The 22421-nt window shown below is 44.9% G+C and overlaps 1 protein-coding gene across 1 annotated transcript; it reads left to right on the top strand.

Moving 5' to 3' along the window:
• The first annotated feature begins 568 nt into the window (after positions 1–568).
• LOC310635911 (antigen peptide transporter 2-like) lies at positions 569–21763 on the top strand. Its single transcript, XM_083355289.1, has 9 exons — positions 569–924; positions 3516–3721; positions 6489–6686; positions 10919–11047; positions 14372–14560; positions 15684–15857; positions 17854–18013; positions 19395–19531; positions 21136–21763. The coding sequence occupies exons 1-9, from the start codon at positions 828–830 to the stop codon at positions 21325–21327; spliced, it is 1482 nt and encodes a 493-aa protein (XP_083211415.1). The 5' UTR covers positions 569–827; the 3' UTR covers positions 21328–21763.
• Positions 21764–22421: the final 658 nt, after the last annotated feature.

Below are 22421 nucleotides of genomic sequence, written 5' to 3'. Positions count from 1 at the left end.
GGGCTGCCACAAAGAAGAGGGAGTCAAGCTATTCTCCAAAGCACCTGAAAGCAGGACAAGAAGCAACGGATGGAAACTAGTCAAGGAGAGAAGCAACCTAGAACTAAGGAGAAACTTCCTGACAGTGAGAACAATTAACCAGTGGAACAACCTGCCTCCAGAGGTAGTGAATGCTCCAACACTGGACATTTTTAAGAAGAGACTGGACACTCATTTGTCTGAAATGGTATAAGGTTTCCTGCCTGAGCAGGGGGTTGGACTAGATGACCTCCAAGGTCCCTTCCATATTATTATTATTATTATTATTATTATTATTATTATTATTATTATTATTATTATTATTATTATTACTTCAAGAAAGATCTGAAAATTAGGTTACTCTCTGGAGTCCTCCTGAAGCAAACCTTAGTCCTTGTTTTCTTCTTAGCTGCTTGTTTTGCAACCTGGCAGAAGTCAAACCAGTTAAAACTTGTGATCTATCCCTAGCTTTCACTTGAATACGAATCTGGGGGGGAAAAAGCTTTCTAAAGGAACATCCGTTCTTGGCTGGTATCAGGGATCTTGTTGCTGATTTAAATTCAACAGGAAAATGAAAGCAGTTTCAAAATGGGGGGAAGAGCATCAGTCCGAAGTAATTTAATCTCACAACAGTGGGATAGGTTTGTCCATCGGAACATTTCGTTCTCTTTGCACCCACCCGGGTCAAATCCGGTACGTGCTCACGCGTGGAGCTGTGACTCAGTTTCCATGGGTGAAGCAGGAGCCAACCCCGCTTGCTGATTTTCTTTTCTAGCTCCGCGTTTGCCAGCTGCCGTGGGGGGCTCTTCATGTTCACGATCTCACGGATGATTATCCGGACTCGCAACTTACTCTTCTCTTCTCTGGTGTGGCAAGACCTGGCCTTCTTCCAGGAGGTGAAAACAGGTGAGGGCCCAAACAGGCAGCCGCTGTTTCTGGAACTGTCTAAAGGGAAAAAGTCTCTCAAGTGAAGGTTGACTGATGACTAGTTAGACCATTAATTTAATATTTTGGGGGAAAAGATGGAAGTGCTTTACCAGTGCCACTTTCTGCTCTCTCTCTCTCGCTCTCTCTCTCTCTCTCTCTCTCTCTCTCTCTCTCTCTCTCTCTCTCTCTCTCTCCTCCTTCCTTCCCCGTCTGTGTGTCTCTTTCTCTCTCTTCTCTCTCTCTTCTCTCTCCTCTCTTCTCTCTCTGTGTCTCTCTCTTTCTCTCTCTTCTCTCTTCTCTCTTCTCTCTTCTCTTTGCTCTCTCTCTCCTCTCTCCTCTCTTTTCTCTCTCTCTCTCTCTCTCTCTCTCTCTCTCACACACACACACACACACACTTGGGATTTGCTGGTGGCCTCCCATCCATTTATCAGTCAGGTCTCATCTTAGCTTTTCAAGCAGAACTAATGCCATAGCTGGGCTTTGCTTTGGGATAAGCTCTGCTCCTGGGGACAATATGGTTGCAACCGTGTTTTTTTCTTTGCAGGCCATTTGACTTTCTTCTGGGGTATTCTTTTTTCCCCCTACCTTTTCAATTCAGTCTGCTCTCCTAGTGGTCTCCCATTCAAGTACTAATCAGATTTAGGCTTCATCAGCTTTTTTTAAGATTGGCAGAAGTTGGCTGGGAGGGAGTTTTTAACCTATCAAGAGAATGCAACCTTTGGCTGATTTTAAAAACAAACAAACACCGAAGCTCAGTTGTCAGTGGGACAACTTACCTCCGGAAGTTGTGGGTGCTCCAACACTGGAGGTGTGTAAGAAGAGAGTGGACTGAAATGGATTTGTCTGAAATGGTATAGGGTTTTCTGCCTGAGCATGGGGTTGGACTAGAAGACCTCCAAGGTCCCTTCCAACTCTGTTATTATTTGGAAAAGGCAACTGGACTGGGGTGTTTTTTTTGTTTGTTTGTTTTGAGGAAAAACGAGAGGTTTCACTTCCTATCCTGGAAGCTTCATTAGATGTATGGAATGTTGTTGGAGATGGAAGGTTTATTGCTTGCAGGATCTGAACAGGGCCGCAGATGCAGCAATTTATACCCTGGCCCCTAGGTGGCGGCCAATAAGTTTAAAGCAACCTATTGCCGCCCTAGAAGCAACCAATAGCCCCGCTGGAGATGGGTTGTCTGAAGAGCTGGGAGCCGTTAGCTAGCTTCCCTGCTCAAGCAGCCTTCCAGCAATTACCACATGGCGTTCCCTTAACAAAAGCAAGCCCAATACATTACACCCGTCCCCCCTAGAATGAACAAACATAGCAACAACAGAAAGTAATTACAGCAATATAAATTTACAAAAGGTCTAACAATGGTGTGAGAAAACAGGTTTCCTCTTAGCTAATACAGGTGTTTCCTGACTAGCAGCTCAATAAGGTACTTACACAGTATAGCTTCATTATTTAAAACAATCTTGCAGATAAGCAGGCAGTACAATAAGGTACATACAATATTATAGCTTTATTATTTCAGGACAAAATCTTGCAGATAAGCAGGAGGTTTGCGAGCCCTTGTGGAATGCCTGGGGAACCCAGGCACTTCCTGGCCTACTAGCTTGCCCGTCGGGCTGGGTAGGCCAGTGTCTCTTAGTTCAAGCGATTCAGGATGGCTCGGCGCACTTTGGCTGGCCTTTCCAGGTTGGCCCACCCCAGAGTCAGTTTGTTCAGCAGAGTTAGCACAGTGGCTGTAGAACTCCAGTTGGCTTTCTCCATCAGGGGACCCATGTTGCACTTCTGGGCTTCCCTCCCCTATGGCTAGCTCCCTGTTGCTTTGGCTGTTTGAGCCTTCAGAGTCTATGCATGGATCGGCCTGGCTGCCGGTTTGCGACCCTTGGTAAGGACTTATGACGAAGTCCTCGCTTTGTGGCCGTTCTTGGAAACGCTTCCTAAGCTGATCGATATGGTGATGGACAATTCACCCACCCTCTAGGCCCACTTCGTATGAGAGAGGACCTGACGTTTTAGTGATTTTTCCTGGCACCCACAAGTTCCCATGCCCATAGTTTCTGGCCCACACCCCGTCACCCACTTGCAGCCCCCTTGGGGGTTTTGGGTGAGAGGCTTCTGCTGCCACCCAGTCTGGGTGCAACCTGTCCAGTTTCGTGATCAATCACCGCCCCCATCACAGCTCTGCTGGGATTTTTCCAGTCGCTGTGCATGGCGTGGAATGTTGGCAAAGTAAAAAATCGGCCAGTCTGTGGTGCCAGTCCCCAGTCACTGTACGCCTCAGTGACTCTTTTGTGGTACAGATCATGCGTTCGGCTTGACCATTAGTAGATGGGTGAAAGGGGGCTGAAGTCGCATGCCTAATGAGATTTGCTCTCAGGAACGCCTGAAATTCTGCCACAGTAAATTGGGCCCCATTATTGGACACTATGACGTCTGGCAGCCCGTGTATGGCAAAGAGTTTCCTAAGCACCTGGATGGTCCTAGCAGTAGTCATGTTTGCAGTTGGTATAACTTCTAGCCATTTAGAGTGCCAGTTGCCAGTGGCATTTGCCAAGTGATAATCTCTTTGCCCACAGGAGCTCTGGCCTCCCGCCTTTCCAAAGACACAACTATGATGAGCCGCTCGGTGCCACTCAACATCAACGTCTTCCTGCGCACCGTGATCAAGGCCGTTGGGCTCTACGCATTCATGATTGGCCTGTCCTGGCGCCTGACGCTGCTAATGCTGATTGAGACCCCGCTCATGATGGCCGTCCAGAAGATCTACAATGTCCGTCATCAGGTAGGGATCATGGAGGCAGATGGTGTCCTAGAAGGAATGGTGGTCACTTCTGGGTTTCTGAGACCAATTGCATGTGGGGAAGGAATCCCAACTTGGGTGAGGCAGGAGGGAATAGGCCAGCTCAGAGAAAGGAAAAACAAGCCAGAGAGGGGAAGGAAAAAACTTCAAGGGAGCTGAGCAGTGTAGAACACAGTGCTGTTTCCAGAGGGTCAGAAAAGGCAAGATGGCAGCCATGTAATCAAAATCCATTGTCTGTGTGGCTTATACAGAAGGATTGGTTGTTGGTTGTGTGGCCTGGTTTCCTCTTTTCCTGGGCTGAAAGAGAAGGGATTGTGTGTGTTTGTGTGTCCCTGGCCTTGTCTTCAGGTGAAAAGAGGGAGGATGAGAGCACCACCTGCTGGCAGCTACAAGGACAGACAGAGAAGGAGTTGGGGAAAGACAAAGAGAAAGAAGGCTGAGACAAAAATACAGAGAAAAAGCAGAGGGAAATCCTGCAATTTATCCTCTACTTGTGATCACAGTTGGGACCAGAATCTTGGTCATTGAGTAAAGTGGTCATTAAGCAAGATGCCCACATGATTATTTTTGATTATGTCTGCAATCCTGGCATTCCTGGTTGTGGTCATTAAGCGATTTCCCAGGACATTAAGAGGACGGAGCAAAAATGCTGCATACTGTAGCTGAAATGTGTGCAGACTTTTGTGTGGAGCTGAAATCTTCCTGGCAGGCAGCCCTTTCATTCTCACATGCTCCTGCAGCCCACTGAAAAATTTCAGCTGCCCTCCATGCGTGGAGGGGAAATTTCTTCAGTGGCCTGCAGGAACAGAACTGAAATCTTTAGGATTTCACTTGCAACCTTTCTTGCTGGTTCCCCATTTTTGCAGTTTTCTGCCAAAGCTGGCAGAGAAGTTCTCAAATGGTGATCACACTGTTAGATACTGGGTTCGTTGCGTGATTGACGAGATGAGGTAAGTGAGTTCAGCAAGAATCATTCTTTATTTGGTTGCAGGAACTGAACTGAGAAACAGGGCTGCAAATGCAGCAATTTATACCCTGGCCTCTAGGCGGCGGCCAATAGGTTTAAAGCAACCTATTGCCGCCCTAGAGGCAGCCAATGGCAGCGCTGGAGACAGGTTGTCTGAGGAGCTGGGAGTCTTTAGCCAGCTTCTCTGCTTGAGCAACCTACCAACAATTAACCCCATGTGATATTCCTTAGCAAGACAAAGCCCAATACATTACACACACGATCATGGGGACTTTGACAACCAGTTGTAAATGTGAGCTGGTTGACACCTGCCACAAATGTAGTCATGTGATCAGTGGTGGGGAGCAATGTTTTATGACAGCCAGAAATTCTTTAAAGCAGGGGCCTCCAACCTTGGCAACTTGACAACTTGTGGACTTCAGCTCCCAGAATTCCTCAGTCAGCCACGGTGGCTGAGGAATTTTGGGGGTTGAAGTCCACAAGTTGTCAACTTGCCAAGGTTGGAGATCCCTGCTTTAAAGGCAGGAAGCACCGTTTCCAAAGCTACTATGGCTTTGACCAATCATTAACCGATGGGTGTTAAGTTGAGGGCTACCTACAGTAGGATTACATAAATAGTTCTGAGAAAATAGTCATGAAAGAAAGATCGAATGTTAGCTCTGTGGTGAAACCAGGGAAGCTTAAAATTGAGTCATAGGACAAGAGTTGCTTAAATAGATGAATTATAGGGATCCAGAAATAAGATGTAGAACAAAGTTTCTTAGAAATAGACAGGGCTATAAAATGAGCAGGACTGCATTTTTTTTATTTGTAAAGACAATAAATAATATATAACTAATAAATTGTAATAAAAATTTTCCTCTCGCTGAAGGGACACAAAGTGGGGAAAATTGATGATGTTTAATTTGTTTGACTCTTGGTTCAACCCAACTCTTATCTCGGAGATGCTTTTTCCAAAAGGTGATTGGACTTTCTTGCGTTTTTTTAGCTCTTTAGATGAGAAATGAAATATTTTCAAAGGAAAAAAAACACAAGAAAGTCTAGTTGCCTTTTCAAAAAAAGCACCTTTGAGACAGCTGTCACCTGGATGATTGAGAATCTCCACAGACAACCCCACTTTTAATTAGAATAAATGAAATCATCCCTCCCCAGAAATAATAATGGGAGGGTATACTTCCTTCTCTGTGTCAAGCCTGAAGCATTTGTGTGATATTGCTATCATTACTGCTTTTCAGCTTGCCAATGCACTAGGGGGGAGGAGAGAGGGTATGGAATGCAGGCTCCAGACAAGAAGTCAAGCTGTGTGAATCACGGATGTTTCAGCAGGTGTTGGCCAACCCACAAGGACACTTTCTCATAACAATATTTTCACAATTGCTTGGACAGTATGAGCTGCACAAATAGGGGGAGGCAGAATTCTATATTCTACTTATAGTGGTTTGCGCGCGAAGTAACCAGAGCTGGTTTTGCTTTCATTTGTGCCGAAACGTTGTACTCAATAAAGTTTTGCACTAAGAGATTGGATTGTCTCGTCGGTGCATACTCTGTTGGGTTCATCAGTTGGAACCTTGACATTCTGGCTTGCACTCTGGCATCCAGTTGCCTGCAAGTGAGAAATAATTGAAATAAAATAGAAGGAAGTGGAGCAAAGCATTTTTGGTGTCTCTCCCCTCCAAATGAGGACACTAGATTTTGGTTTGGGTATCCCACCAGCAGCAAGATGCCTGATCCAAGGTAGCTTTCAGGAGGCTCACTTTGCCGCTTCCTTCATGGTCCATCCAGGCTTTACTGAAGGCGATCCAGGACTCGGTGGCCCGCTCAGAGGAGGTAGTGCATGAGGTAATCTCGTCCGTGCAGACCGTGCGCAGCTTTGCCACTGAGGAGAAGGAGTCGCAGCGCTACGAGGCATCCTTGGAAGACACCTGCCGGCTGAAGAAGCAAAGGGACTTGGAAAGGATCATTTACTTTTTTGCTGTACGGGTAAGTTCTCTAGGACTCAGAGGTCTCCAACTGTGGCAGCTTTAAGACTTGTGGACTGTATGGTTGACTGAAGAATTCTGGGAGTTGCAGTCAAGTCTTAATGTTGCCAAGGTTTTTTTGAATCCTAGCAACCACATAAAGTTTCTCCAGGATGATCTATCTCTAGCCTGTTCTTTCAAGTCTCCTAATGGTGCATTCATCACCATTTGTCTGAAATGGTACCATTTCCATTTCCATTTCCATTTCTATTTCTATTCTATTCTATGAATAGAACTGGAAGGGATGTTGGAGGTCTTCTAGTCCAGCCCCCTGCTCAAGCAGGAGGACCTATACCATCTCAGACGGGTGATTGTCCAGTCTCTTTTTAAAAACTTCCAGCGATGGAGCGCCCAGGATTTCTGGAGGCAAGCTGTTCCACTGGTTGATTGTCCTCACTGTCAGGAAGTTTCTCCTTAATCACATGTTGCTTCTCTCTTTGATCATCTTCCAAACATTGTTTCTCCTCCTTCCCTCTGGTGCTCTGGTGAATAACCTGGCCCCCTTTTCTTTGTGGCAGCCCCTCAGATACCAGAATACTGTTATCATGTCTCCCCTATTTCTTCTTTTCTTTAGACTGGCCATACCCAAGTTCTGCAGCCGATCTTCATACGTTTTGGTCTTCAGATCTTTGATCATCTTAGTTGTTCTTCTCTGATTTTTTCCCAGACTCTCAACATCTTTTTTGTGATATGGTGACCAAAATTGGCTGCAGTATTCGAGGTGTGGTCTTACTAGGGTTTTATAAAGTGGTACTAATACTTCTGTGTTGACCACAGAAGTGGTCAACCCAGAAATCAGATTGACTATATGCTCTGCAGCCAAAGATGGAGAAGCTCTATACAGTCAGTAAAAACAAGACCAGGAGCTGACTGTGGCTCAGACCATGAGCTTCTTGTTGCAAAGTTTAGGCTTAAATTAAAGAAAGTAGGGAAAAGCGCTAGGCCAGTCAGGTATGAATTAAATCATATCCCTGTTGAATATACAGTAGAGGTGACAAATAGATTTAAGGAATTAGATCTGATAGACAGAGTGCCTGAAGAACTATGGACAGAGGTTCGCAACATTGTACAACAGGTAGCAACCAAAACCATCCCAAAGAAAAAGAAATGCAAGAAAGCAAAATGGCTGTCTGAGGAAGCTTTGCAAATAGCTGAGAAAAGGAGGGAAGCGAAAGGCAAGGGAGAAAAAGAAAGATATGCCCAATTGAATGCAGAATTCCAAAGAATAGCTAGAAGAGATAAGAATGCCTTCTTAAATGAACAATGCAAAGAAATAGAAGAAAACAATAGAATAGGGAGGACCAGAGATCTTTTCAAGAAAATTGGAGAGATGAAAGGAACGTTTCATGCAAAAATGGGCATGATAAAGGACCAAAATGGCAGGGACCTAACAGAGGCAGAAGAGATTAAGAAGAGGTGGCAAAATTACACAGAAGAATTATACAAGAATGAGCTTAACGTCCCTGATAATCACAATGAGGTGGTCACTGACCTCGAGCCAGACATCCTAGAATGTGAAGTGAAGTGGGCCTTAGAAAAGCTGAGCAACAACAAAGCTAGTGGAGGTGACAGTATTCCAGCTGAGCTATTCAAAATCTTAAAAGATGATGCAGTAAAAGTGCTACACTCAATTTGCCAGCAAATTTGGAAAACTCAACAGTGGCCACAGGATTGGAAAAGATCAGTTTACATTCCAATTCCAAAGAAAGGCAGTGCCAAAGAATGTTCAAACTATCACACCATTGCACTCATTTCTCATGCTAGTAAAGTTATGCTTAAAATTCTACAAGCTAGACTCCAGCAGTATGTGGATCGAGAACTACCAGAAGTACAGGCAGGATTTCGAGGAGGCAGAGGAACTAGAGATCAAATTGCTAACATACGCTGGATCATGGAGAAAGCTAGAGAGTTCCATAAAAACATCTACTTCTGCTTCATTGACTATGCTAAAGCCTTTGATTGTGTGGATCATAACAAACTGTGGCAAGTCCTTAAAGAGATGGGCATACCAGACCATCTTATTTGTCTCATGAGAAATCTATATGCGGGCCAAGAAGCAACAGTGAGAACTGGACACGGAACCACTGACTGGTTCAAAATTGGGAAAGGAGTCCGGCAAGGCTGTATACTGTCGCCTTGCCTATTTAACTTATATGCAGAGCACATCATGAGAAAGGCAGGGCTAGATGAATCAAAAGTTGGAATTAAGATTGCCCGAAGAAACATCAACAACCTAAGATATGCAGATGATACCACTCTAATGGCAGAAAGTGAAGAAGAACTAAAGAGCCTGGTGTTGTGGGTGAAGAAGGAGAGTGCAAAACTTGGGTTGAAACTAAACATTAAGAAAACCAAGATCATGGCATCTGGCCTTCTCAATTCCTGGCAAATAGATGGGAAAGAAATGGAGGTAGTGACAGATTTTATTTTCCTTGGCTCCAAGATCACTGCAGATGGGGACTGTAGCCAAGAAATTAAAAGACGCTTGCTCCTTGGGAGGAAAGCCATGGCAAATCTAGACAGCACACTAAAAAGTAGAGACATCACCCTGTCAACAAAAATCCGTATAGTCAAGGCTATGGTCTTCCCAGTTGCAATGTATGGCAGTGAAAGCTGGACCATAAGAAAGGCTGAGCGCCAAAGAATTGAAGCCTTTGAACTATGGTGCTGGAGAAGACTCCTGCGAGTTCCTTGGACTGCAAGGCGATCAAACCGGTCAGTCCTAGAGGAGATCAACCCTGACTGCTCTTTAGAAGGCCAGATCCTGAAGCTAAAACTCAAATACTTTGGCCACCTAATGAGAAGGAAGGACTCACTGGAGAAGAGCCTAATGCTGGGAAAGATTGAGGGCAATAGAAGAAGGGGACGACAGAGAATGAGGTGGCTGGATGGAGTCACTGAAGCAGTAGGCGTGAGCTTAGATGGACTCCAGAAGATGGTAGAGGACAGGAAGGCCTGGAGGAACATTGTCCATAGGGTCGCGATGGGTCGGACACGACTTCGCAACTAACAACAACACTAATACTTCACATGATCTTAATTCTATGCCTCTGTTTATACAACCCAAGATTGTATTAGCTTGCCACCGCAAACTGCTGGCTCATAGTTAACTGATCGTCCACCAGGACTCCAAGGTCCCTCTCACAGTTACTACCTCCAAGCCAGGCCTCGCCCAATCTGTATTTGTTCCTTTGGTTTTTCCTGCCTAAGTGTAAGACTTTGCTTTTCTCCACATTGAAACTCATTTTCTTGGATAGGGCCCATTGTTTGAGTTTATCAAGATTTTTTTGGATCCTGAGTTTGTCTTCTGGGGTGTTGGCTACTCTTGACAGTTTGGTGTCATCTGCGAATTTGATCAGTTCCCCTTCAATTCCCTCATCTAAGTCATTTATGAAGATATTGAAGAGTCCTGGGCCTAAGACTGAACCTTGTGGTACCCCACTGCTAACTTTTCTCCATGTGGATGTAGTGCTATTGAGGACTATTCATTGAGTATGGTTTGTCAGCCAGCTACAGATCTATCTGGTGGTGATGTTGTCTATTCCACCTTTTTCTAGTTTACCAAGGAGTAGGTTGTGGTCTACCTTATCAAATGCCTTGCTGAAATCTAGATATACTACATCCACTGCATTTCGCTGGTCTACTAGCTTAGTTACTTTATCAAAGAATGAGATTAGATTGGTCTGCCATGATCTGTTTTTAACAAACCTGTGCTGGCTGCTAGTTATGACCTATTCTATTCTATTCTATTTCCATTTCCATTTCCATTTCTATTATTTCTATTTCTATTTTATTCACTATTCTGTAACTGAATCCATTTACCTTGCTGCTGGTCATCCTCTTCCACCTTTCCTGGCATTGGAGCCTTTGTCAGGAAGCAGGGTGCCCACATAATTTGTCTGAAGTAGGATAATTTGCATCTGTCATTTTTGCCTTGAGTGAGAACACTGGTTTCATTTATTCAGTGACCCATCGGTTTGTTTTCTTGACTGTGATATTCACAGAAGTCTTCTGTAACCCCAAAGTTACAAATTGTCAATACTCTTCCTATTCTTCCTCTTTAAAATCCAACTTTCACTTCAATAGAGCATCACAGGGAATACTAAGCCTTCACAATCTTCATACGTCTAAAGGCACCATGGCATTTGAATACCTTTTCCATTCATGGCTGCGCTACCGTTTCTCCCACTCCAGGTCCTCCAGTTGAGCCTGAAGCTGATCCTGCTTTACTGTGGCTACCAGCAGATCTGCAACGGCCTCATGACCAGAGGAAACCTGGTGTCCTTCATCCTCTACCAGGCAAATGTGGGGTGGTACGTGCAGGTTGGTAAACATACAGATTTGAAATTTTTTTCCTCTGTAGCACTTTGGGTTCTTTGGTGGCTTTTATGAAATAATAATAATAATAATAATAATAATAATAATAATAATAATAATAACAACAACAACAACAACAACAATAACAACAACAACAACAACAACAACAACAACAACGATGATGATAAAGTTGGAAGGAAGCCAACCCCCCATGCTCAGGCAGGAAACCCTATACCATTTCAGACAAAGGGCTGTCCAGTCTCTTCTTAAAAACTTCCAGTGTTGGAGCATTCACCACTTCTGGAGGCAGGTTGTTCCACTGGTTAATTGTTCTAACTGTCAGGAAGTTTCTCCTTAGTTCCAGGTTGCTGTTCCTTATATGTTTTAGCCTCCAGTCCCCATCAAATGCAGAACACAAAAGCCACTAGTCATCAATACTCTCTTTAGAATTTATTTAATTGTCAATTAGGGGACTGGAGGCTAAAACATATAAGGAATGATTGCTGGAATTGGGTATGTCTAGTTTAATGAAGAGAAGGACGAGGGGTGACATGATAGCAGTGTTCCAATATCTCAGGGGCTGCCCCCAAAGAAGAAGAAGTCAAACTATTCCCCAAAGCATCTGAGGGCAGGACAAGAAGCAGCGGATGGAAACTAGTTAAGGAGAGAAGCAACCTAGAACTAAGGAGACATTTCCTGACAGTGAGAACAATTAACCAGTAGAACAACCTGCCTCCAGAAGCTGCGAATGCTCCAACACTGGAAGTTTTTAAGAAGAGAATGGACAGCCATTTGTCTGAAATGGTATAGGGCAGGAGTGTCAAACTGCCGGCCCATGGACCAGATGCATCATGCCGAAACTGTGCCCATCCCAGCTCCAGCAATGGAGAAAAAGTCGTGATACATCGCGACATGTCATGTGACTTGCTTGTCTGACATCCCTTGTATAGGGTTTCCTGCCTGAGCAGGGGATTGGACTAGATGACCTCCAAGGTCCCTTCCAAATTATCATCATCATCATCATCATCATCATTATCATTATTAAACAGTGGGCAATGGAGGAATTCCCCCCAGAGAATAATGGGAGGAATAAGGGTGAAGCTCATTCTCTTAAGTTTGTGGGTTGCTTTCCAAACGTTTCATTACCGGGTTAGGAAACATGTTCAGCAGCAATTAGGGCAGAGGTCCCCAACCTCCAGTCTTTGGACCAGCACCGGGCCATGGCATGACAGAAACTGGGCCGCGCAAACAAGCGAAGCCCCATCTATGGGATGCAGGCAGGATATGGTCCGCGGAAAAACCTCTCCTCGCAGAGCCAGTCCCTGGTGCTTAAAAGGTTGGGGGCCTGTGGTTTAGGGGATGTCTATGTCAGTGTTCTGTTTATAAGGGTTTCAGGTGTGGGTGTGTCGAGTGAGGGGCTTGTCATGGGGCTTGTGATGGGGAGGTTACATCAGGTCAGGGTCATTGAGAGATGAACTGTTGGGGGGAGAGGGTTTGCTGGCTTGGTTGAGGGTCAGTGCTGTCTCTGGCTGGCTGTGGTTGATTTTGATTCTGAAGGTGTTACCTATCCTGGTAACAAAATGCTCAAAAACCATTTCACAAGCTCAGGGAACAAGCCTTCCCCCTCATCCTACCCCCGAGCTACAGATATTCACCCCTATTGCAAATGGGAAAAATCCTACAGTCAAAAGGATGTGCTTGTGTTTATAGATTTCAGAAAAGGAGAAAATAATAGACATCTTCAGTAAAGGATGATACGAGCGTAGGTGTTCATAATTAGGAAACCCAAGTTACTTCCATGTCCTTCTCCTGCCACGGTCTTCAAGAAAGAATAATTGTCTAAAATAGAAACAGATCAGTAACACTGCCATAGGAATTTTGATAAAGCTTACTGAGGATAGGAACTTCCAAGGTTGCCACAATTAGCACAGATCCCTTCTCTGCCAACTGGGTCCCGCTCCTCCTTTTTTTGCAGAAAGCTTTGCATTATGCAGAAATCAACAAGTGGCAAATAAGTGGAAACAAAAAAAAAACAAACGACCGCATTTAGAAACATTTTTTTTGCTTTTTCTTTGAGAAAATGACTGCCTACATCAGGGGTCCCCAATCTGTGGGCCACAGCCCACTACCGGTCCATGGCCTATCTGCAACTGGGCCACGTGAGCGGCTGGCTGGTGCGTGCACATGCGCAGCCCCACTCATGAGTGTTGTGGGCACTTGGGGCCTCAGTCGTACAAGCTTCATGGGTGCGTCATGCACACGCGCCTGCCCCTTCCACAAAATCACACCCCCCCTTTCCCCCCCTCCCGGGCCACCAACCCTGACTGGTTGGGGAATTCTGGCCTAAATTATTAGTCTTGCCCAAATTATTTCCATCCCTTTAAGTTACTTGTCCTCAGAAATGCTGTTTTTCCAAAAATAGCACTTTGGGGGTGGGGGGGCACCTACATGGGGATTAATTGTTTTTGGAATCTCTATAAGTTGTGGAAGACGTTCCAAATTTCAAATCAGATTTCTTTTCTCTTTTAAAAGGAATTTATTGCCACTTTAAGCCATTGGGAACAGAAACCAGTAATTTGCACAAAGTTGCAAGCTGAAAACAGCAGCAAAGCAATTATTTTCTACAATTGGTTGCTTTCAGAAAGTGCTTGAAACAGCCATGAGATACACTATGGGAAAAAAAACTTTTTTCCTCCCCCCTCTTTTCTTCCTGGACTTTCTCACCCAGCAGGAGGCTGCATGTGCTCTGTGGGTTCAGAAAGCAGGGGCTGGCCTGGTTAGTTGGATAGGAGACCACCTAGGGATCCCGAGGTAGTGAACTGGACTGGGAAGTCCTACAAACCTCCCACTAAACTGGACTTTTTGAGTGTTGCTTTAGACAACCAGTCAGAATAGAGCTAGAATGGACCTTGGAGGTCTGCTAGTCCAGCCCCCTGCTCAAGAAGGAGACCCTATATCAGGGGTGTCAATCTGTCGACCCAAGGGCCGGATGCATCATAGCGAAACCGCACTCACCCCATTGCCGGCAATGGAAAAAAAGTTGTGATATGTTGTGACCTGTCATGGGACTTAGTGAGTTTGACACTCCTGCCCTATATCATTTCAGACAAATGGCTGTTCAGACTCTTCTTAAAAACCTCCAGAGATGAAGCACTGGTGAGGGATCACAACAATGCTATGGAAAATAAGTTGACCTCCTCCTCTTTGTGGCAGCCCCTCAAATACGGGAATCCTATTATCGATGCTCAAAACACAGTAGCCAGCTCTATTCCTCCCTTTGCAGATGTTCTTATGTCTTAACATTGTTGCCCCTTCCTTTTCTTTCCACAGACTCTGATTTACACTTATGGGGATGCCCTGAGCAATGTGGGCGCTGCGGAGAAAGTCTTTGAATACCTTGATCGGAAACCATCTGTCAGCACAGAAGGGACACTGACTCCAGAATCCACCTCCGGACGAGTCTCCTTCCAAAATGTTTCCTTCTGCTATCCTTCCCGCCCCGAGATCCAGGTCCTGAAGGTACCTTATGGGAAGCTGGAAAGCAGCCGGGTTGCTTTGCATGACCACCCTAACAGTACATTGCTCAAATGCAGTTGCTAAAGCTTTAAGTAACTCAGTTAAGTTGGTTGCGTGTTCTATAATTTTGATGAAATTAAATCAGATGAAACTCTTCAAAGAACTTCGAGGCATTGTTTACCTTAAAGAATCTTTATTTGAGTAGCACAGCATCGGCCCTAACATAATCAAAGCCAAAAACTGAGTTCCCCTCCCCTGAGCACATAGTATCAAAGCACAAAGCACAATTCCCTCCCCCAATTAACAGTCATAAATCACATTCCCCAATTTAGTTTGAAATACAGGCTTTCCCTACAGCTCTCCAGCCTGCCAATTCTTATCATCCCTTATTTCAATAACCTTGGTTCTCACACTAGGTTCAGTATTGTTATGTCTAGCTAAACTCTCATGTACATTCCTCCCCCCAGCATCATCTAACTTTAACTCTAAATCTAAGAGCAAAAGTAAAAGAAGAAATGGTTGCATCTCTATCTGTTGTTAAAGCAAAAACATCCAATGTTAGCAGCATTGACATTAAGAACATTGGAAAGAAGATTGTTGAGACTTTAAAGGTCTTTAGGAAGACAAAGCAAGTTTCTCTATGGGTACCCCTTAACTTACAAGAGCTTGCTTCGTGACTGTTCAGAGTTATAACAGCAGTGAAAAAGGGGACTTGAGACAATTTATCATGCTTACGACCGTTTCAGCATTCCCTATAGTCAGGTGTTCAGACACTTGGTGACCAGCTCATATTTATGACGGTTGTAGCATCCCGGGCTCATGTGATCCCCTTTTGCAGCCTTCCGAGAAAAGTCAATGGGGAAGCAAGATTCACTTAACAACCATGTTATTAACTGAACAGCTGCAGTGACTCACTTAATAACTGTGGCAAGAAAGGTCGTAAAATAGTGCAAAAGTCACTTAACAATAGGCTCGCTTACTGGCAAATATTTGGGGCTCAACTCTGATTGTAAGCTGAGGACTACCTGTACTATACAAGACTGAAACTATGGGATCTAAGTATAACATTCATTAATACTGCATATTCCTGCTTCATTTCACATACATTTGCATCTCTTTGCCCTAGAATGTCTCCTTTGAGCTCCCCCCTGGGAAAGTGACGGCGCTGGTGGGCGCGAATGGCAGCGGAAAGAGCAGCTGTGTCGCCCTCCTGGAGCACTTCTATGAACCCCAGACTGGGGTGGTCCTGCTGGACGAAGACCCAGTTGGGAAATATAAACACAAGTATCTCCATAAGCAGGTGAGATAGGACTATCACCTGCAGGAAGAGGCCTAGGTCTCTTTGGTGGTTGAAGGGTTACACTTGGAGAGGCTTTGGGAAGGGGGATGATGCAGAATGGGCAGGACCACATGATATTAGGATGATATGGTTGGAATTGTCTGGGCTTTAAGAACATCTATATCCATTCATCTATTGTCTAATGATGATGATGATGATGATATAAAGTTGGAAGGGACCTTGGAGGTCATCTAGTCCAACCCCCTGCTCAGGCAGGAAACCCTATACCATTTCAGGCAAATGACTGTCCAGTCTCTTCTTAAAAACTTCCAGTGCTGGAGCATTCACCGCTTCTGGAGGCAGGTTGTTCCACTGGATATGATAGTTCCAGCACCTTTTTTGGATGGAACCTTGTAGGGTAGGCAAGGCGGGTTGTACGACATGTGTGAGTTCCGGCACCTTTTTCTTTTACAAAAAAAGCACTGGATATAGATATAGATAGACAGACAGACAGACAGACAGACAGACAGATAGATAGATGATAGATGTGGATAATGATAGGTGGGTAGATAGATAGATAGATAGATAGATAGATAGATAGATAGATAGATAGATAGATAGATAGATAGATAAGCTAAAAGCAGTGGTTAGAACGCAGTACTGCAGGCTACTTCTGCTGACTCCCGGCTGTCAGCAGTTCGAGTCTCACTGGCTCATGGTTGATTCAGCCTTCCATCCTTTTGAGGTTGGTAAAATGAGGACCCAGATTGTGGGGGCAATATGCTGGCTCTGTAAACTGCTTAGAGAGGGCTGTAAAGCACTGGGAAGCGTTATATAAGTACTATTGCTAGATAGACAGCTGATTGATGATAGATAGATGATAGATAGATAGATAGATAGATAGATAGATAGATAGATAGATAGATAGAGTCATCTATCTCATCACATGCATTGCATATTTTCTTTGTGTGCTTGTTTTAAAATGCTAATTTTTATAGCATACACAGCATTTTTATGCCATTTCTTCCTCAAAAAAGACTCTGATTTTCAGAAATTGTGTGACTGACATCTACAATTCCCATAGAGAAAAATGAATGCAGTGCCAGTAAGGCAATTTTGGAAGCCACAAAATTGGGGCTTGGAATGTACAAAGTTGCTCAGATCTGCTCTAGTGCAGAAGATAGTAAAAGATGCCTGGAATGAAAGGCTTTTGATTTCTTATGTTCCTCGATAGGTAAAAAGGTGCTGCATTCAGGAAATTCTGCACATGTGGTTCATATCCTGAGATAAAAGATTAGAATCTCCTTTGATCTATGATAGTGGCTGCACCATTGCTCTGGCAACAGTGTAAAGGTTGTGATATGTTTTGGTGACCTGGAATTCATCCAGGTGCCAACACAGTTTGATTCTACTTAGCTTTTCAAAATCAGGTGAGGTTGGCTGGGTACCGTCACTTTGCCTCCAAATTAAAAAGAGTAGAGAACAGCACAAGGTCTACAGTTGGGAGATGTATTGAATCATACATCTGCACGTAAGATTCACTACAAGAAAGACTTGGAGTGACATGATAGCAGTGTTCCAATACCTCAGGGGCTGCCACAAAGAAGAGGTGGTCAAGCTTTTCTCTAAAGCATCTGAAGGCAGGACAAGAAACAATGGATGGAAACTAGCCAAGAAGAGAACCAACCTAGAATTAAGGAGAAATTTCCTGACAGTGAGAGCAGTTAATCAGTGGAACAACATGCCTCCAGAAGTTGTGCATGTTCCAACACGAAGTTTTTAGGAAGAGATTGGGAAACCATTTGTCTGAAATGGCAATAGAGGCTTCCTGCCTGAGCAGGGGGTTGGACGAGAAGACCTCCACGGTCCCTTCCAACTCTGTTATTCTGAATTCTGCACATTGAGCATCAACCTTGAGCATCAACCAGCCCCACCTGGAAAGGTGCTTGATGAGAAAAATCAATAGTTTCTCCTTCAGCCCAGCCCTGTCCTGATAGGCCTCCCTGTCCAATTGCAGGTGGCCCTGGTGGGCCAGGAGCCCGTCCTATTCTCTGGATCCATCTGGGACAATATCACCTACGGCCTGCAAGGCTGCAGTGAAGAAGACGTGAGCAGAGCAGCGAAAGAAGCTGATGCCCTGGGATTCATCCATGAGCTGGAAGGAGGTTTCACTGCAGGTGAGCAAAATTCACTCCCCCCTTCAATTCATCCCAGAAAACCCACCGGTCCTGATTATTGGCTTTTGTAAAGTGAAATCTGCCTTACTTTGCCGCAATATATATAGTAGTCCTTGTGTTAGGACCATTCCATTGTTCCAAATTACAGTGATGCTGGGGGAAAAAACAGAGTTTGCGACTAGTCCTTGACTTTGCCCCTCTCCTGCAGGCATGGGATCGCAATCTGGGTGCTTGGCCACCATTGCACTTAGAACACCTGCAGTGCCCCACGGTCAAGTGAGTGCCATTTGCAACCTTCCTTGCCAGCTTCCCACAAGCAAAGCCAGTGGGGAACCCGCAAACTAGGTGACGAGTCGCTGGGATAAGTCTCTCCCACCTGGCAGGAGCTACTCCAGTAGCCAGTATCTGCAAAGATAGGCATGTTCTGCTCCGACACCCACTCTCTCTTGACACTCTGGGACCCAAAAAATGTAGCACATCTCTGAGGCTGCCTATGTACCTTCCCACACCAACCCCCGCATCCAAAAAGCCTCACCCACACACTCTTGTCTCCTGACATCAGTCACTTATTGCCTGCCAGCCTTCTTGTGAGCCTCCTGGGATTTTCAAATTCCTGTAGCCAACACCCCCTGACTTTGCTTGTGAGAAGCCAGCAAGTAATGGCAGGGGGATCCTAGCCTAATGACCAGTGGGGTTAAGTTAATGGCAATTCGGACTGAATGCATGGATTGCCTTCACCAAGCAAGGCGGTCATGTGATGCCGCATTTGTCACTTGCTTAGTAACAGAAAACCCAGTCCCGCTTGTGTAACCTGAGACCTACTTGTAAAGCTCCGGGTTACATGGACGGCTCCAATTGTAACAATGTAATTGAAAGACTAAGATAGGAAAGAGCGTTCCAAGAGCTGATTGCACTCTTGTGCCGCATCCAAAATCGTGAGTCCCAAAATCCCTTTTGCCGTTGTTAAATGTGCAGGGGGCCTTTTGCACTGAAAATACCATAAGAGAGCCAGCTGTCCGGATTGCAGTTTCCCCCTCCCACTTCAGAGAATGTCAGGCTTCAGGGTTTGCCTTGTTCTGCAGCTCATTGCTTTGCCACCCCTTGGGGCAAAAGATGATGTGGTGTGTGGAGTGGAGATAGAGTAGAGTGGATGGAGTGGAGTAGAGAAAGAGTAGAGTAGAGTAGAGTAGAGTAGAGTAGAGTAGAGTAGAGTAGAGTAGAATTCTTTATTGGCCAAGTGTGATTGGACACTCAAGGAATTTGACTCCAGTGCATAAGCTCTTGGTGTACATACAAGCAACGAGTGATAAATCATGATTACAATCTTTGGTCAACCTTGACTTTGCTCTTGATTGCCTCTGTCTTTCTTGTCTTCCTGCAGAGGTGGGGGAGAAGGGAGGGCAGCTCTCCATTGGGCAGAAGCAACGATTGGCCATCGCCCGGGCCCTGATCCGTAATCCGAAGGTATTGGTACTGGATGAAGCTACGAGTGCCCTGGATCCCACGAGTGAAGATGCAGTGAGTGCAAGGGATCTGTGAGGGGGCTGGGGGTGGACCTTGGCTGGATTAGTTCAGGGACCCTGTAGGGCTTAATTTGAATTTTTTTGTGGTGACAGCATAGGAAAACTGGGCTTATTTGACTGGAAGTGTCATAATTTCTTCCTAGTTTATTTAGGTGATAAAAATCTGGTGCCATCCCAATGTGATAAATTTAGAGTTTTACATTGTCTTCTCTTTTATCAGCTTGTCTTCTGGGGGTTATTATGATTCAAATCTTAAGTCCTGAGAGGGCTGCTGGCTTATGTACTGTGAAAACTATACTGCTCAAAAAAATAAAGGGAACACAAACATATCCATTGTGTTGTTTAAGTGTTCCCTTTATTTTTGTGAGCAGTATATTTAACAATAGAACTTTAAGCAGATATGAGCCATGGTGCAGTGGTTAGAATGCAGTACTGCATGCAGTACTTCAGGCTACTTCTGCTGACACCTGGCTGCCGGCAGTTTGGCAGTTCTATTCTCACTGGCTCGCAGTTGACTCAACCATCCATCCTTCGGAGGTTGGTAAAATTGTTGGGGGCAATATGCTGACTCTGTAAACCATTTAGAGAGGGCTGTAAAGCACTGTGAAGCAGGTATATAAGCGTAAGTGCTATTGCTATATGGATCTAAATGTTTGAGTTGTGTTTGAATATTAGTAGCTCCGGTTGGTAGTTGGGCTGTTGGTTTGATCCCCGAGCTTGGCTGCAAACGTTTCGTCTCCATTTGGAGAGGCAACTTCAGTGCATTATGAATTGTGCTCATCTGTCAGAGCACTGACCTTTCAATACCTTTTTGTGTAATGTAAATTGGTGTGGATGCTGTTTGTCCGGATTTTGCCCCGATCAGACCATTACTCAGCAACATCCGGACAAATAACACCCACACAATTTACATTATACAAAAAGGTATTTAAAAGGCCAGTGCTGTGACAAATGAGCACAATTCAAAATGCATTGAAGATGTATCCCTGGAGACGAAACATTTGCAGCCAAATCGCTAAGCTCGGGGATCAAACCAACAGCCCATCTAAATGTTTATTTGTACAGATGTAAATATATTTATTCACTTTACCAGCCTGACATGCCCCTCTGGTTGTAGACTAACTCTGAGCTGCTGACCCACCTACCATATGTAAAATTAAAACAACAAATATAGCCAAACAGCAAACAGTATTACAGGAGGAAATAAAATATTTGAATTAATTTGCACCAGTGATTCTCGCTGGATTGTGATGCTAGGAAGGGAAGTGAAAATGGTGGGCAACTTCTCCTCTGTGCTACTTACATTCTGGTGAGAGAGAAGTTCCCTCAGGATGGGCTCCAACATGAGTCTGAAAGCTCATAAGACTAAACCTCTGGTCCTGGCAACCGACCTAGATTGGGTCTTGCAACATTATCCTGGGACACACATATTTGCCTTCATTCAGGTGGCTTTTATTGTTTTCCAGAGTGCAAAATATTTGGGGTTGAACTCTTATTCCAGAGCTGGAGAAACCCTTTTCAGTGGAAATGTGAGAGAGATTCTATCTAGTGATTCTAAGGAACTGAGGATTTCTTTTGGATCACTGCTTCCTTTTCCAGATTCAGCAATCTCTGAAGAAAAGTGGAGCCCGGACCATGCTGGTGATTGCTCACAGGATGCAGACGGTGGAAAAGGCAGACAAGATTGTGGTGCTGGATGGTGGGGAGGTTGTGGAGCAGGGGACTCACACGGAACTGATGAACCGGAAAGGCCACTACTACAGACTGGTGGAAAGGACCCTGGCGGAGTGACTTCCGGCATTGCAACGGAGATGCTCGGCCACAGGATCCACTGCTTTTGTAGATGCCAAATGCATGATTGGCCAGGGAGATAGACAACAGCGCCCTCCTACGGAAAGAGTGACCCAGAAGGCGGCCTGTCCATCAGCTCTTGACTAGTCAAGAGTTGACGAACTGCAGCCATTTGGAAGAGGAGGTTGTCTTTCTCATCTGGACACAATTCATGTGGTGTTAAGTAGCAACTTGGACCCCGGAAACTCTGTGATGAAAGATGCCTAATCCTGTTTCAAACAACTGTTTTGTTTAGCAAACATACAATACCCGTTTTTCCTGTTTAAATTTAGCGTGCAAGATTTTTTTTGTACAACCTGCTTTTTTGCCACACTTTTTAATATTGGTTGCATAATTTGACTTCTTGTTTATTTAACAAAATAAAGCCTGCGTGTGATCCCTTTTAGTTCTGGCAAATCTGCTTGTGGATGGAAGTCATATAAGTAGGTCGCCTAGCAAGGGGTCAAAAACTTGATGATCAAAAAAAAAAAGGAAAAAAGTGATGAAGCACAGGTAGTCTTCAACTTACAACAGTTCACTTAGCGACTGTTCGAAGTTACAATGGCACTGAAAAGTGGCTCGCAAGCCACAGCCGAGCAAGACACCTACCTGCCTGCCTGGCAGCACTCTTCCTCCTGTCCGAGGTTTTCATTGTTGTGAGCATTTCTGTTGAGGATTGGCAACGGGGGTGGGGTGCAGGGGGTGTCTGGTTTTTATTCCCCCAATCTGCTGGGTGGTTGTAGCAGGTTTTGGTCACTTCACATGACCCTGGGACACTGTGACCATCAAATATGAATGAGTTGCCAAGCATCTGAATGTAAATCACAAGACCTTGGAGATGCTGCAACATTCCAACTGATCGGCGCTTCTGAGCTCAGAAGTGCCAGGATTAGCGCCAAGCTCCAGCTGGAGCCTGGCACTGATCCTGGCGCTTCCACTGAGCCCTGACAGCCCTGAAGAAGTATTGATCCTGGCGCTTCCGCTGAGCCCTGACAGCCCTGCAGTTCCAGTCATCTCTCGCTCAGGCTTGTGCGGTGCTGCCACTGGTTCAGCTC

This window comes from Vipera ursinii (genome assembly GCF_947247035.1).
Source record: "Vipera ursinii genome assembly, chromosome: 2".
Taxonomy (NCBI): domain Eukaryota; kingdom Metazoa; phylum Chordata; class Lepidosauria; order Squamata; family Viperidae; genus Vipera; species Vipera ursinii.
Note: the sequence above shows the minus strand (reverse complement) of the source record. Positions and strands in the feature narration are given on the sequence as shown.